This window comes from Saccopteryx leptura, chromosome 13 (genome assembly GCF_036850995.1).
Source record: "Saccopteryx leptura isolate mSacLep1 chromosome 13, mSacLep1_pri_phased_curated, whole genome shotgun sequence".
Classification (NCBI taxonomy): Eukaryota; Metazoa; Chordata; class Mammalia; order Chiroptera; family Emballonuridae; genus Saccopteryx; species Saccopteryx leptura.
This window is the reverse complement of record NC_089515.1, coordinates 6,526,935-6,543,448: the sequence shown is the minus strand read 5'-3', so window position 1 is coordinate 6,543,448 and position 16,514 is coordinate 6,526,935. Positions and strand designations below refer to the sequence as shown.

Sequence of the window (16,514 nt, the reverse complement as noted above, 5' to 3'; positions counted from 1 at the left end):
GAGCAGCCCCCAGCCCAAACCGCCCCGCCCCCTCTCCCAGCCACTGCCGCCACCCTCCGCTGCCCAGAGACCACCACTGCCTGGGCAGCATGGACAGCAGCAGTCCCGGCCCTTTAGAGGCGACCAGAAAACGGGGCACATTGGTATGTTTTTCGTATAGGATAGTTAATGTAAGACTTCAATGACTGTTGAAGGTCTCGGTACCACCGGGGCCCTGAGGTAGGCGTTCCGCCCATAAATGACTTGTAAGGCCTGTGAGCGCGTCACAGCCCCGAGCCTGGGGGCCTCGCCCAGGGCCCCAGGTCAAGCTCCAACGCCAGCACTCTGCGTTTCAAAATCCCAGAGCCAACAGGGATTCTCTGCTAGACAAGGGGGAACTCGGCTGCTTTCCAAAAACTTTCCAAAACCCACACGTACCCTCGGACGTCGCTGTTAACTACCTGGGTAGCAGAAAGTTAATCCTAAAGAGACGACGGCTCCACCCTCAGGACGGGGTGCCGAGCCAGGGCCCCCACCTCAGGGGACGGTTGGCAGCCAGCCGCCTCAGCCTCAGGCGGAGCCCTCACGCCAGGTCCTTTGCCTTTCAAACTAACAGACAACCAACCAAGCATCAGGAGGCCATAAGGCTAGGAGGTCCCGCTCAGGGCACAGCCACATCCCTCCAGAAACATGTGACCACGAGAATGGCGACTCACCTGGCCTCCGGAATTCTAGTTTCCAGTTCAAGTCCTGAAGCCAGGCTGTGCAGGAGCGCATGCACCAGTCACTCGTCCCCGAGGCAGGGACGGGCTGGGAGACAGCCTAAGGGTCCGAGGCCAGGGCTGGGGCAGCACACCAGCTTTAGGAGGCCCGGTGCCTGACCCACCCACTCCCAACCCGTCCCCGCGCAGCCACCGCCCGAACGCACGTGGCCTGGGCTCCACAACCTGCCAAACATGGTGACAGCCTTTTTCCTGTTTGGTAAAAACACCTGTAACTGGGCCAGCGCGGCCCACACTGGCAGACTTTCTAAGCACGCTGCAGTTGTTGTTGGGAAGGGCTACTTTTCTGAAAACCTCACGTGGACATAAACATAGCCAGAGGGCACCAGGTTCTGAAAGATTGTGTCTCGCAGGCAGGAGCTGTTCCATTCCGCAAAGACCCTGACTGCAGGCAGCTATCTGAAGTGAAAAGCCACGTTCTGAAAACTGAATTCTCTCACAGACAGACAAACCGGAGGGACAGCTGACCACGCGGAACCATCCGAACGGCGACCTCAGCGACATCCTCCCAAAGCCAATTCTTCAGCTCCTCACGCAACACAAGGCACCAGTTCCGGACCCTGGAACCCTGACACTCTGCAATGGGACAGTCACCGAAGGGTCCTCGTGGCACCTGGTGCCCTGGGACGTGGCCCTGGGATGCTCGCCGCACGGAGCGCTGCGAGGCCGGAGACCTCCCTTCCAAAGGAGCCGGAGCCCTGGTGTGGACCTCTGCCACCAGCCACCCTTCAATTCAAGGTTAGCTGCCCTGGCCCAGCCTTCTCGTGGCCTGAGGTTTAGCCCTTTTTACGTGAAACCCCAAGGCTCCCGTGTCGCTCCAGACTCGTCTTACAGATTAGACGATAAAACTTAATGACAGCCATGTTATGGAAATTAGGCTTAAGGCCCACTCATTACAGGGTCAAAAGTCCATGTTTATTTTTAATAACTAAATTTTTTTTTTAATCTAGAAACTAAATTCAATGGGGGTGACATTGATTAAGAACACATAGGTTTCAGGCAAACGACCCTATAGCATTTGAACTGTTGATTGTGTTGTGTGCCCATTACCCAAGTTAAACTATCTTCTGTCCCTGATCTTGTCCCTCGTGCCGCCCCCTCTTCTGTCCCTGATCTTGTCCCTCGTGCCGCCCCCTCTTCTGTCACTGATCTTGTCCCTCGTGATGCCCCCACCGCCGCCCCCTCCAGTCCACTCTCTTCTACGTACGGCGTGTTTCGCAAGTGCCAGTGGAGCAGGAAGGGTGGCTGGGACTCCAGCCCGACGCAGAGCCTGGGCGAGCCGTGGGCAGAACCCTCCGTGAGAGGCACATGGCAGCTGCTTCCTCTCTCCCCCTCCCCAGAAGAGCCCCAAACAGCAGCTCTTGCAGGTCACCCTCAGCTTCCCCGCACACCGCCACCCGCACCGCCGCCTCGTGCGTGAGGTCTCTCCTCACCCGTGCGGGGTCCAGAACATGCCAGAGTTCCTTCTTCTCCCTGTGTTTGGGGTGTTCCGATCATTTCTACCCACCGGGGTCCAGGCAGCCCATGGCTTTCTGGCGGCACACATCTGGGTCCTGACCCTCCTGACAGGCCTCTCCTTCGCTCACCGCGTGCTTGTTTGTGTGACACAAGGGCGTTACAGTGACCTGCCAATATGACTCTGTATGGGGGCACAGGGCTTGATGGTGACCCATCTTTGCCCTCAAGGCATGTCCAGGGGATGGGGACAAGGACAGATGGGTGCATACGGTCACCAGGAACCCCCAGCTTAGAACCCCCTGGCCTCTGAACCCATGCCCATGCTGAAGGACAGCACGTCACCCGCAGTGTCCCGTGCCCCATCAGGCAAGAGAGGAGGAACTATGGTCCCCACAGCAATGCTGCCGAAGCCGGCCGTGCGACTTCAGCACATGGGCCCCAAGGGAGCCGTCAGGGGACGGCAGCTGCAAAGCCTTTCGGCACGGAACGGAACGACCTCCCACCTGCTTGGAAGAATCTATGTCGCCCACTCCAGGCTGCCAATGGGAAGGCAGGACCCTCTTGGCACATAATCTCTCTAACCCGGGCCTGATGTCCCAGCCCTTCCCGTGAGCAAGCAGCACAGCGAGAGGGGTGGGGACTGTGAAGAGCGTCGCCAGGAGCACGCACTGTCGGGGCGCACCCCCTCCTGGCCACTGCATAGCCCAGCCCCAGCGCGGGGTGCAGAGCCAAGTTCTCGCCTTGACCTGGAAGGGGAGCTCGGATCTGAGAGCCACCGGAGTCCCCTCTGGAGACAGAGCGCCAAGCTTCACTGGCAAGCGGGTCCCTCGGTGTTCTGGACACGCTTCAAATAGTGGTTTGATAAATGGAGTAGAAACTGATCAGAAACAGGAGTCTCATTTCACTGGGTATCACAGGTCCCCTCCAAAAAATGAGGGAAGAGCTGGCAGCAATCTTGGGGTCCTGGCTTTAGTCACCCCAAACACCCGTCGTCAGGTGGAGCTGTGTGGGGTACACCCCCGCCCAGGGACCTTTGATGATAGTGTGGGGAGCCGTCTACAGGTCTACAACCCTTCAAAGCCAGGACGGCTGTGCTGCCCTCGGACGTCCAGTGAGGACGGAGCCTTGGCCTGGATGCGCTGGACCCTGTGAGGTATTTATGAGGCCCGAAGGAACCTTTCCACGAAGGTGCTGTGACCAAGATGAAATGCCCCAAGAGCACCGGAGGCTGGGAAGACAATGGGCGGCAGGAGGTTTGACCCCCAAACACCGCCAGGGACAGGGCTGCGCCACCCTGGGGGAGAGGGAGTGCCCACCCCTGCGGTGGGGGGAGAGGGAGCGCCCACCCCTGCGGTGGGTGGTGGGGGTGAGAGTCTCAGCTGGAGAACAAAACCAAGACAGCGCGCACAGCCCCACCCCGACCTCAACTAAACACACCTCACTCGCCGCCCCTCCCGGACGCTGCACTTAGAGCTGGGCGAGGGCAGCTCAGCCTGCCAGGTGTGGTCAGAGCCCATCAGTGAACGCACCATTGACAAAAGAAGCTTAAGCCTGCATTTTACAGACGGGGAACAACAGAGAATTTAAAATATTTCATCTCATTCTCTCCTGCAGAAAGCAAGACAGTGTGCTCCTCCAAACCAATCTTAAAACCATAACCAGGTGCGGCAAAACATGGACTTTTATCCTTTGCCAAGTAACTTCCATGACACTTCCGGGTGACCAGCCCCCTTCCCTGACTGATCTCTGACACAACCACGCTGCTCCGGTATATTTATTCATCGATGGTAAAACGTGTCTAGCTGACTATTGTATATTTACATCGCTAAGCTAATTATTGCTAATCACCTAATTACTAGAAATATGGGTAATTGCTGGATCCAAACATATTAATTATGATGTATAGCAACATCATGAATCCCATTTTAAAAATCCACCTTCTGGGGGGCTATTTAGAGATATATTTATTACAAAGAACGGTGGACTACAGACGGGCCAGCTTCCACACTGTTCCTCCACAAAGTGCTTCAAAACACAGACCGAGCAGTGGTGCTCTAAAGCGTTTTGTAAAGAGAGGGACAGCGAAACAGCTTATGAATAACAGTCTGGCCCATGCCTGGAGACCACGCGCTTCCGTGAGGAAGTGCAGGCCAACTCTGCTCCCGGGCCTCCCCCAGGTGAGCCAGGCACTGCAGACCCTGCCCCCCCTGCAGGGGGCGCCCCCGCCACGGCGGCCACCTTGGCCACCTGGAAGCTCTCAGGTAGTCACCTTGGCCTCGCGAACGTCCTGGGACCACGAGTGTGTCCCTGAGACATGCAGTCACAAGGACAAGCTTGGTGGAGAAAAAGACTGCCAGATTCACGGCACAGAGAACAGAAACACCAAGCTGGGTCTCTGTTCTCCTCTGCTCCATCCAACAGCCCGTCTTTCTCACCTCCTCCGAGGCTCTGTGCCCCCGAGAACAGCCCAGTGGGGTAAGGAGTGCCGAGCAGAACTGCTGACGGAACGGGAGACCTGCACCATTTCCTCCTCTCCCCACAGAGGACGTCCTGTCCTGAGCTGTGTGACGAGAGGGCTTCCCGCAGGTCAGCTGCTACGAGCGTTTTTCCTCTGAGCGTGCGACATTCGCACACGATGAAGGAACGTGAAATCTCTCCTTTCCCCCTCACAGTGTAGGCTCAATAGCCACAGGAAAAGATGGTGTTTGGTGATTTATTCCAGCATAACCTGTAATACAATGTTCTAACAGAACGGCGTCAACAAAGCCGTTGTGGTATATGACAGTCCCACCAACCCGGGGCTTTTCTGCCTCACGTTCGTCAGGCGGGATGATAGCGAGCCCGGGTTTCTGGACCAGCGCACATCGGGGGCAAATCACACCGGCCCCGCCAGGGTGCAGTCACGGGTGAGCACCGTCCGACCACTGCGGTTCGCAAAAGCGATCGTCAATGAAGCCAGCAAACAAGCTGAGCAGAGGGGGGAAACCAAGACCTCTGAGTGGCACATCTGGGAGGAGCCTGCTGCCTGGTTCCGGCCAGTCTGCTGGCAGACCCTGCTCCATCCTCCTCCTCACCCCAACAGCACTCAGGGTGGTCTGACACGGGGCATCGAGAAAGAGGAGAGAACAAATCATACACCGCAAAATAGAAGGGCTGCTTTAAAAAAAAAAATCTGGCTTTTCAGTTGGCTTGCAAAACAAATTTGGATGGAGTCCCAGGGACAGGCTGGTGAGAAGCAGGCTGTCCCCTGCACTGCGGGTGAGTCTCTCGATGCAGCAACCACCGTACACCCGCCCAACGCTGGGCAGACAAAGAGAGCAGGTCGGAGTCCATCTTCCCTTGGCTCTGACGGCCGGGGTTCCTGGGCCAAGGGCACCCCTCTCCCAGAAAGGTGCTCCATCAGCTTATAAATAAATACAAGGAGCACCAACGAAGCATCCTGGAACAGCGGTTACACCGATCAAACAAATGTTTCGGACCATGGGTTTAGAAGTTACAGCCGAGTCACTTAATTCTGGGGTGTCTTGTCTGAGCGTGGCTATGAAGAAATTTAACAAATATGGAGCCACCGTCTCAGGGACACTGTTCATAGGAAAAGAGGGTATTGAAACTCCTGCTGTAAGAAATGGGCAGAAGACGGGTGAATTGTGCCCAGGAAAGGGGGTCTGAAACACGGGTCAGTGGCTTCACCCGCACCAGCCGCCCCAGAAACAGAGGAAAGATCACTGGCTCTTCAATCCCCGCCCCTCATGAACACTGGGGCGGAGGGGCTGGAATCCGCCCACAGGCATTCCTAGTACCAGCCTCGGAATGTCGATCCACCAGGGCTTTCTGTAACCGGAAACACAGCAACCCTACAGGAAGCTCCCGTCCACGGCAGGTCACCCGCACAGTCAGGCGAACCCAGGTTATGTACGGGATGTTGGACAAACCAGCTGGCCTGCGGGTTTTCACCATGTCTGTGCTTTTTTAAATGTCAGAAGGGCCGGGGAATTATCTGTGATGCAGGCGACCAAGGAGACATGACAACAGAGTGCGCTGTGTGTGCCCCGGCTGGCTTCTGCACAAGCCAACAAGCCAGCTGAGCCCAGGCGCACCGCAGCCTCTCTGTGAGGCGGTATTGTAATGGCACCCAGTTCCCCCGGGCGGGACTACACTGTGTGTTCACATAGGAAAGGGCCCTAAAAGGAGATATAGGCCGTAGGCCCCTGAGCGAAAACGGCTGCATTTACTCATGGAGAGTTCTGGAAAAGTCCAGCCACCCAGCCATAAGCACACAAACATTTCTAGCCATGTACCTATGAAAAGAAAGCTTCCTCAGTGGGGGGAACATGGGTGAAGGGCAGACCACTGTCCATTGTACTAGTCTTTCAAATCGGTCTGTAGGTTTAAAAATATTTAAATGTTGGTTTGATAAAGAAATGCTTAAGCCGCAACCCCATCCACCGCCACAGAACCCCAGGGAAGTGGGGAGCAGTCAGTCAGCGCTCGGACATTCCGGCAGCACGGAGGTTTCATGGGGCGCGCAGGCACACGTCAGAACCCGGCTCTGACGCCTCTGCCCGTGATGTGTGGGCCACGTCCACTTAGAGAACAAATGGGTCCGGAGGCACAGCTGGTGGGGTACGCATTGCTGTCCCCCGGTCAGCCGGCCCCCCATGACCGCTGTGACCACACCTGCCGTGGGGGCCCCAGGAGCTGCGTGAGCCGCAGCACCCCCCCCCCGGCATCCCGGGGGCTGGGTGACAAGCGTGCTCAGAGCCCGGGGCCTCGAGCTCAGCATTCCCTACCACTCCCTAATTAGGAGAGGCTGGTGCTTAATCAACACTTTAGAGTTTTGTCCCCAGGTTTCCATTAGATTTTAATTGTGTTGACTCTTCCTTTCATGAATAAAACACTTCCAGACATTTTCAAAGATACCAGGGATGTGAACGTATCATAAGGGGCAATGCTGGGCTCGTCAAGAATTAGCTTGTAATTCATCCTCGTCAATATCTTAATTCAAAACAGAGCAAGTCTGGAAACTTCAGAAGATGGTCCTAATATACAGTGTCTTTCATATGCAAAATGATCTTAGCTACGTGAGGGGACATTGGGGCTGACCTCACCCCTGCCCGGGAAACCGGGCCTTGTCCTCTGCAAAGGCCAGGCCTGCTAACCACAAGGCCAAGGCCAAAGGTGCTGGATGGTGAGAGGTGCTAGGGTTAGAGGGGCCTTGGCTGGGGCTGGGGGTGGGGTTGTGATACACAGTCTGACCAGGGAACCAGGTCCTGACAGGTGAGACAGGTCATGGATTCGAGTGTGGGACTACGCGTCTTCAGTTGAAAACCGCCAATCACGCTGGCTCTTACCTTCACAAATTCTGTCCAATCGCTGTCGCTTGACTTTGTGCTTATCCACAAGGGCCATTCTTTAGCGGACTTTGCAACTCTGATTCAAAAGGCAAAGCGGTCCTCTAAGAACTTAGGGGAACTGGCAGGAGTCTGTGGGCATTACGCCACTATGAACCCTGAAACAAGGAGAAAAGAATCCTTACTCTCCGGACACCCTGATGGACAGGACAACAGGTCATTCAGGACTCGCCGCTGCTCTCTCTAAGGCGACCGCCGTCTGGGCTCTCGCCTCCTCCCTCACACCGGGGACGGAGCTGCTCCAAGTCCACCGGCCAGTCTGCCTTCTGTCTTGTAGCGGGAAGTGCAGGGACACGGCGAGGACCACGGTCACTGTTCCTGACAACACTGACAGCAGCGAGGACCACGGTCACTGTCAACGCTGACAGCAACGCCTGGACCTCTTAACTTCAAGGCTATAAATATCGATTACCAACCAGACTGATTCAGAATAACCTGTATCCAATGCCAGAGACCACGTGACAGCCACTTGGGCCTGCCCTATACTTCTGTGACCCCCGAGGGCAGGGCCACATGGGGGCTGGCTCGCAAGGCCAATGGGACCCCCTAGGGAGCAGGTCCCAAGTACATCTGCACTGAGATGCAGACACCACCTGGGGCTCCCACCTGCTGGTTTGCAGAAATTTCCAAAACTGCCTTTCGGGGGGCCAGGCCCCAGAGCCACTGCTGAGCACACCCTATGCCCATTACCCTCCCTGCACCCCCCCCCCCAAGAACGGGGCCAAGAGCCACAGACCATCTAACCACTGTTTGCCGGTGCCATTTCTGAGCCTTCCCTGCCTGTGGGAAGAGCCACAGACGGCATCAACAAGGGCACCGTCCAGGCCGCTGGTTGGGACATTGGGGAGTGGCAAAACCGTGCCCGGCCCACACCTGTGGTGGTTCAGGCAGAGGCAAGGGAGAAAAGGGTGGGTGGTCTCCCATTTGGGTTGGGGTCCCGCCGCCCAGCCGTTCTGTGGAGGGCGCCCGTGGCAGCGTGTTTTGGGAGGCGCCGACCCTCGTGTCCTGCTCATCCAAGGTTCCGGCTGATTGACACAGGTCCTGTCGGCATCCCCCAATCTCCCGGTTTTTGACTCACGGCTGCCGTCTCATTTGGAGAAGAACACACAGAGAAAAAAAAACTTGTCCTCAGTCATCCACCCACTAAGGGGTGACAGGAGACAGAGGAGAGGCTGCAGGGCCAGTAGTGGGGACGATGACACCTGGTCGTGCATTATGTAGAAATGCTCGGAGTTACTCCATCAAAGGTCAGAACGCAGGTCTGACTGTGAGAAGGTAGATGACTTCCTGGTAGGTGCTGGCTAAGTTCCCAGCAAGAGGGCTGAAAAAGCACCCCAAAGATTTATGGCAATAATTATGTGATTTTTTTTTTTAAAGGGCTAGGCAAAAAGCACAATTTCCAATCACGTAAAAATGAATTCAACACCCAAGAGATACCAAATCCTTTTCTAAACCTGGCACGTTCCTCACACCTGGAATGACCATGCTGGACAGGTGACAGGAAGGAAGTTCATCCCAAAGAAAGTGTGGTCACCCCCCGGAAGACTGGGTGGAGGAAGATGCAGCAGACATATTTTCAGAATTCTGGTTTTGCTTTTGCTGGACTTTATGGAAGGCAGTCATGCAAAGGGGGGTGTGTGGGGCAGTCCTCACTCTGGTCTCAGCTGAGATGAGAGTAACAGAGCAGAGGGCCGGACCCCTGGACCCGAGCCTTAGTGCCCAGGAGACCTGAGGAGGCCGCCTGGCCCAGAGCCCGGCGGGTGAGCTCTGCTCGCTCAGGTCTGAGCTCTGACCAAGGCACCGTGTGGCCCCCTCGCGACTCTGCGGTGAAGCCAGCACCCCACACTGGCCACCTCATCAGAGGGGTGAGAGAATTAATTAGCTAATATTTGTGAAGTGCCTTGGAGATGAAAAATGACAGCATTATCGTCTGAGGCAAGATGGATTTCACACCCTCCTCTCCTCCAGTTCCCCCAGAGAGGCGTAATCATTCTTTTTGCTTTCCTTTGAATTTTAATTTGTATAATTAGATGGCTTCCTGAAAAATTGATAAGTAGAATCTCGATTATGCAATCAAAGGAAAAGATCCGGCATCAACTTACACAAATTGTGTCCAATTATTTAAAAAAAAAAAAAATTAAAAAAAAAAAAAAAGCAACTGACTTCTGTGTCTGCTTTATGCAGGGTAGAGGTGGGGGAATAGTGTCTACTATGGCTGGCCCTTCTGTAGGGTCCCCTCCAGCTGTGACACCTACCCGTTGCAGACCATGTGACAGCAGGTGTGGACACGTGTGGCCACCTGGCCGTGTCTGGTCTGGACATTATGGTCGTAACCATGGATCCGCAGAGCTCCAACCCCCTCCCAGCATACTTCTTTTGAAGCAAGAATGTATGAAATGTGACATTTCTTTCTTCTGAAGGAGCAAGCGATTTGCAAGGACTTAATTAACATAACCCTCTCTGAATGACAGGGACAGGCCCTCCTCAGAGCTGAGCTGCAAGCAGCGGTCTCTGGCTGGTGTGTATGTTGAGAATGCCAGCGCCTGCCCGCCTACACTGGCCCTGGGCTGCCTTGGCCGTGCCCGCTATGAAAGCCAACCTTGGCCTTTCCTTTACGCTGGTCTGCACGCCTAAGAATCGTGACCCATTTTGCCACTGAATTTATCACCCCATCATCAACGGACACCACGCGGTCAAGGCTGAACAACAAAGGCCAAGGTGCACACACAGGGAAAGCAGGAGGGGACAGTGTGGCCCTCAGCCACCTCTGCAGGAACCGGAAGACGCCCAGAGGTTTGGAACCTACCTGCAGAGTGACTGCGGATGAGCAGGCCTCGTGCTTGCAGAAGAGGGGTCCTGTTCCCTACGCCCCAGAGTGGCTGTGAGAATCGGGGAACACGCCTGTGAAAGGGAACAGGACATACCACCCCACAGCGTGCCACTGGGCCACGTGGGTCATTCGGAGTTGAAGGCAATCAAGACCCAGCTGTCCCAGGACAGACTTTTACTTCGCCCTCCACTGCCTATAAGAATCGAATTACCAACCCTCTGGTCATCTTTCGGTCTGTGAGTGACCGGCCTCCTCTTGGAAGCCCCGGGCGGGCCCCAGTCCTGTTCATGAGCTCAGGACGACGCACATGCCTCCACTGTCCAACTTGAGCCTGGGCCTCGTGTTTCTATGGTGCTCCCGCACACATAGAACTAACAAGTTGTTTTTCTCCAGTTAATCTCTCTTATGTCAATTCAATGACTAGACCAGCCAAAGAACCCAGAAGGACGGAAGGAATTTTTCCCCCTCCCCGATACAGAAAAACATTTGGTGCGAAGCAGCAGGCATCCAAGAAGCGCTCACTCCTTCCTCCGGGAGACGTCCCCCGCCCCTCCTCGGATGCAGGCCCCACGTGTAACCGCCTCTCGGGGTTAGGCTGGGAGGTAAGCCGCGGAGAAATCAAAGGAAGGTCAAAAGGCACGTAGGTAGGAACAGTGCATCCGTGCCAAGCCTTCCAAAAACCCGCACAGCCTTCTCCCCAGTAAAGCTAAAAGCTCTATCCAGGTCTTCATCTGCCTGAGAAGAGGGGCGAGGTCTCAGGCGGAGAGGGCTGGTGTCGGGGATCACCTTCTAGATGCCTGGCAAGGTCGCCAGCTGGTCTTGCCGGCCGCTAGAAAGAGGCTGCAGGTATGGCAGCTTTGGCTCCAGGTGGGTGTCACAGGGGGCCCCGAAACTTGAGAAAAAGGGGGGAACGAGAAGAAGGAAAAACACTGCATTTTACAACCACCGGCTCGAATATCAAATACAGAACAGAAACACCCAAAAGTTATGAAGGCAAGAGGACTAGGAGGTCTGGTTCCTGCTCAGCCAACAAAGTCTAAAATCCGGGCAGTGAGTGTTACTCAAGGTGGCCGCTGGCGGCCCCGCTCGTAACTACCACAGGGCACAGAAACCCAAGCCTCGCTCCGGTCCACTCCTAAAACCTCAGATACGGCTGTTTAGGTTTTCCAAGTTTCATTCCAGTTCCTCGTCTTCATAAAGATTAGACAGATGAAGTTTACACAAAGCAACGGATATCTTTCAAAATGAGACTTCTTCTAAAAACAGTTCAACATGATAGCCTTCAATGCTTCTAAGGAAATCCACTTAAACGTTATATCAACACAGAGAGAGGGAGCTTTGCGATAGGCTAACGAATTAATATCCTAGTTTTTAAAAAGTGAGCCCCGGGGTCCTCAGAAGAGACTTCCTTGTTAAATCTGTGGGGGGTGGGGGGCGGGCAAAGGCTTCAAGTTGGGGGGGGGTTGAGATGACCCAACATAAATACAAAGAAAGGCTCCCAGCAGGCTCTGCAGTGCTGGGACGCAGGGTCCCCCCACTTCTCAGCCTGGGGCTCCCCACAGGGACGACGCCACTCCCGGGGTCTCCTGACCTGCAGCCAACAGGGCTGTCCTGAGGTGTCCACAGGCTCAGGAGTGACCAGAATAAGGCAACAACACAGGGCTCAGCCTGGGACCCTGCGGGTGGGGTGCCATCCAGCGCAGCGGCAGGGGTCAGTGCGCTTTCTCCGTGGCAACGACCCCGCCCAGAAAACCCTCTCCGACTCTTCATCTAATCCCAAACCAAGCCACCTCGAAAGAACCTGTTTGAAACTCTTCAAAAGCCAAACAGGAACAACAGGTCCCGCTGCCAGGAAGATGGCTGGGTGGCATCTTCTGGACAGGTGATCTGGGTTTTGTTTCGTAAACTGGGTCTGAAGAACCAATTACAATCTAGACACATATACCAGAATTAGCGTTCCAATGGGGGCCGGGGTGTGTGTGTGTGTGACAGGGATCAGCAGGGAAAACACGGGCCTGGCCATGGGTCAAATCCTTGACATAACACCGGGATTATTAACTATGTTGTTAGAAGTGCTCTTTAAGGGGACTGTTGTGGGACATCAGCTTCCTCCAGTCAGTTTTGTAAATGTCTAAAGGCTACGGCTGCTCCTTGGTTACTTAACTCAGTAGCTTTGGGGCATATTTGTTTATTGTTTTTGGCAAGGTGTATATACATGCTCCAGACACCAAACAGCACAGGAAGGTGCCCAGGGCAAGCTCCCACTCCCACAGTCCCCACCCCGTGCTCCGGAGCTAAGCCGGAGCCTTCCCTCCAGCCCCTGGGGCCGCCCTGTCCCCCTGTCCGCCATGGTTATCTTTCCCCACCTGTGGGCTGCCCAGCAGCCCAGCCCTGGGGTGGCAGTCACACCCTGGTCACATGGCCTCAGTCTGCTCTGTGGGCCCCACCCTCTGGTCTCCTGGGGCTGATGCAACACACTTGTCCCAGACAAGAAGTAGAGACAGCTCAGGTGCAGTCAGAACAGGCCCACCACCCTCTTCTAACACCCCAAGGCCAGGCACGCTGCAGGACTCCGATGTATGTATATGCACTTAGTGCTGGACCCCAAATCAATCACGGACGCTTCTGCACGAGCACAAATGGACGTGGTGACCCAACCGGACCAATGCACAGTATATAAAAAAAAGTTCCCTCAACAATTCTGGCCGGGTCACACTCTGCCACCAAATGGGTTAGAGAAGAATCTGGTTTTCAGAGGCTGTTTATATTTTGGAAGTCAGGTAAAGAACTGTGGACCCATGGTCTTTTCTCTGCATGTAACCCCCACCAAAATATCCTCTGGGGCTTTGAAGGAGACGGAGAAATGAAATGTGAAGACCCTGTAATCCACACAGAGCTTGTCCTGTCAGAAGAAAAAAGAGAAAGTGGCCCTGGCCGGTTGGCTTAGGAGGCAGAGCATCGACCCGGCGTATGGACATCCCGGTTCAATTCCTGGTCAGGGCACACAGGCGAAGCGACCATCGGCTTCTCCTCCCCTCCCTCTCCCCCTCTTCTCCTCCTGCAGCCAGTGGCTCGATTGGTTCAAGCGTTGGCCAGGGAGCTGAGGATGGCTTGGTTGATTTAAGCATTGGCCCCAGATGGGGTCGCCAGGTGGATCCTGGTCGGGGTGCATATGGGAGTCTGTCTATCTTCTTCTTCTCAATTAAAAAGCAAACAAACAAAAACCAGAGAAAGCAAGTTTTTTAAGTGTGCAGAGGCCCCGTGAACGGCAGGAGCGTTCTGGGAGGTCAGAGGCCGTTACAGGAGGAAGCGCACGCAGCCTCTGCTGAGACTGAGATGGTCATCTGGGCCAGTGACGCCCAAGCCGATTCCCGCTCGATGAGGGTCCTTAGCCCTCGAGCACAGACATCGCCTGGCGTTCAACACAAACCCCAGACTCCTAAGAACTTCACTTGCTAAACGCTATCACCCGGAGCAGGGGAGGTGAGCGGAAACAGTTTGGGACTCCCCTAATTGGTTACTTTGTTTATGTCACAATGAAAATTCAGTGTTTGTCTCCCTGCATTCACACTGAAGAAAGTGACACACTACTTACTCCCTTGTTAAGGATTTTCACACATTTTTTTAAAGCACTTGACTTACAAATAAGCTTTAAAAAACTAAATATCCCTTACAAATAAAACGGAAACAAAATAGAAAATGGCAAATGACATTTCATTCACACCAAGGGCTGTCAACAGCACCTCCCATCCCCCCACCACGTTGGGACCCAGGTGTCAGAAACACAGGTCATTTCCCCCCGGCTTTTCCTCTCCTCTGGCATGACAAGAAGCAAGAGGCTGACCGAACAGGGCTAAGGGGTGAGTGGCACCTCAAGTTCCAGGTGGACAGAGAAGTCCGCCCTGACCTTGACCTGACAACTCGTCACTTGCTACATATGAAGAGCAAAACATCTTGGTAATGTGTCTGTGTGGGATCGGAGACAGCAAACGCCATTCAGAGGAAGTGCCCAGAATGTCAGAAAGTTCTCATACAATGTTCACAGAAAGACCTCCACCACGGTGAGGCCACTCCAGGGCCCCAGAGGTCACCGAGGGTGATGCCCGCAGCCTGTGATACCATCCTGCAACCACCTGTGTTCAGTGGTCCACAGTGCGGAGCAAAGCTGCAGATGCAGACAGCGTATGGCCACTAAGGGCTCGGACCCGGGGGGCCGCCAGGGACAGCTTGCTGGACGCCGCTGCTAAGCTTGTGCTAACCCTTAAAATACGTAATCTAAGGAAGGGCTGTGAAGGGGGGGGGGGTGGGAAACAGGAAAGATTTAACATTTTAGTGGCAATTTTGGACTGTGGCTTATTCTAATATAGACGAATTAAACTTGCATTTAAATGTCTAGTAAAGACATTGACAGGAATTAGCTGGCTATCAAACAAGTAGCAATTTTTAGACATCTTCATGTTAGATTTTAGAGATGCCTGCCTCTTCATTTCTTGCTACTGGGTTGCCCTGAATACTCGGCTGCCTTTTTCGGGCAGCCACCTTCCTCGGGGACACAACTGCTCTGCTGCCCGCTGGCCCCTGGACACCATGAGCTCTGCAGCGCACACGTGAGGGCCGCTCCCTGCAGGGTCGGCTGGCTCCCAGCGTCTGCGTGGAGCTGACCTGTCCAGCCCTCCCCGGGGAGGCCACGCGGAGGAGGCCCGGTGCCCAGTGATGGGGCCCTTCGGCCGGCAGAGGGCACTGCACGCCCTGTACGGCCTCCGGAGGCTGCAGACCGGAGCTGCTTGGCCACGGACTTCCCTAGCTTGTTTCCACCGCAACTTGGACTCCCCAAGAACCTGGAGCGAGAGCCCAGACACCCCAGAAGGGAAAGTCTGGGCTGTTTTCAGGATGACACACTGCCTTTCCACTCATTTCAGGCACCAAAGGGATGGATGCCTCCAGTCACCCTCAAAGGAAACGTGTTTAGGTTTTTGGAACACAGCCATCCTGGGGAAAGGGACAGCCCGGTCCTGTCTGCATCTCCAGGCGGGCCGCTGAGGGTCCCCGGTTCAGAGCTGGGCAAGTGGAAGACCCGGCTGTGGAGAGGGGGTCACAGAGCGGAGAGCCTCGGGGCCCAGGCTCAGGGTCCCAGATGCAGAAGGGCCACCCCGAACGATGGTTTTCCATTATGAATATGCGTCCTGCTTAAAGATTCTTCAACAAGGAACGCGCCCCGGTGATGAAAAATGGAAACTGAGCAGAGACGGAGTTTATAAGGAAAGGACTGAGGTGGGGCTGGCAAAGGCCCGCACCTGACTAACTGGTGTTGCTCAGCTCCCGCCACCCCAGGGGTGTTTGCCGTGGAACTTGGATGACCTCAGAATACACACCCTTCCAGTAGACGCGCACTTGGAAAGGGAGGTGGAAAAAGTGGGTTTCCACAGCCTCACCAGGAGCTGATTCTGGCTGGCAGGGAGAGCCCGGAGCAAAGGTTTTTTTCTTTTGGGGCCCCTGCACCTTGACGGCTGGGGCCCTGCACCTGCCTGGCTGCCCGCAGCCGAGGGAGAGCCGGCCTCTCCGGTCTTTCCTGATCCTCAAGTTCTGAGGAGCTGGCCTGCAGAAGCCGTGCATCAGCCCCTCCCCCACACCTGCAGGGCACCCGAGTGGGTCAGGCTGGAGAAGGAGACACGGAGGCCGGGTGCTGAGGCAGGGGACCCGCAAGTCCTGCTAATCCCTTCACTTCCAAAGGACCAGCAGCCTCTCTCTTACCACGACTGAAAGCCAAGGCTGCCATAGCAACAGATGCCACCCAGCGATGCGGCTGGCTCGCTCTTGGCCTGACCTGGCAGGTGAGATCCCAGACTGTCCCACTCGAGCCCTGATTCCACCTCCTCCAGGAAGTCGCCTGGATGAGCTGTGCTCTGCCCTTCCTGCTCTGATCCCGCAGCCCAAACCACAGAGGTGAAGGAGGTACTCTGCTCACAGCCCAGTGAAGCATGTGGGCCACCTGGTGGCCGGGCAGAGGCTGAGAGAGGCCAAAAGGCATGGCCCCGGGTCAGAGGCTGCTGGCAA

General features: G+C 55.3%; 1 protein-coding gene across 8 annotated transcripts in view; it reads right to left on the bottom strand.

Moving 5' to 3' along the window:
- CTBP2 (C-terminal binding protein 2) overlaps positions 1 to 16,514 on the bottom strand; it is a 162,893-nt gene that overhangs the window by 43,551 nt on the left and 102,828 nt on the right. For 7 of the 8 annotated variants that reach the window (XM_066355911.1, XM_066355905.1, XM_066355912.1 and 4 more), the window contains one exon: positions 7,571 to 7,728. In XM_066355911.1, coding sequence (XP_066212008.1) covers positions 7,571 to 7,628 — 58 coding nt within the window. In that variant the 5' untranslated portion in view covers positions 7,629 to 7,728. Of the gene's footprint in view, positions 1 to 695; positions 772 to 7,570; positions 7,729 to 16,514 lie in introns of those variants that run through there. The other variant, XM_066355904.1, reaches the window with a different exon arrangement.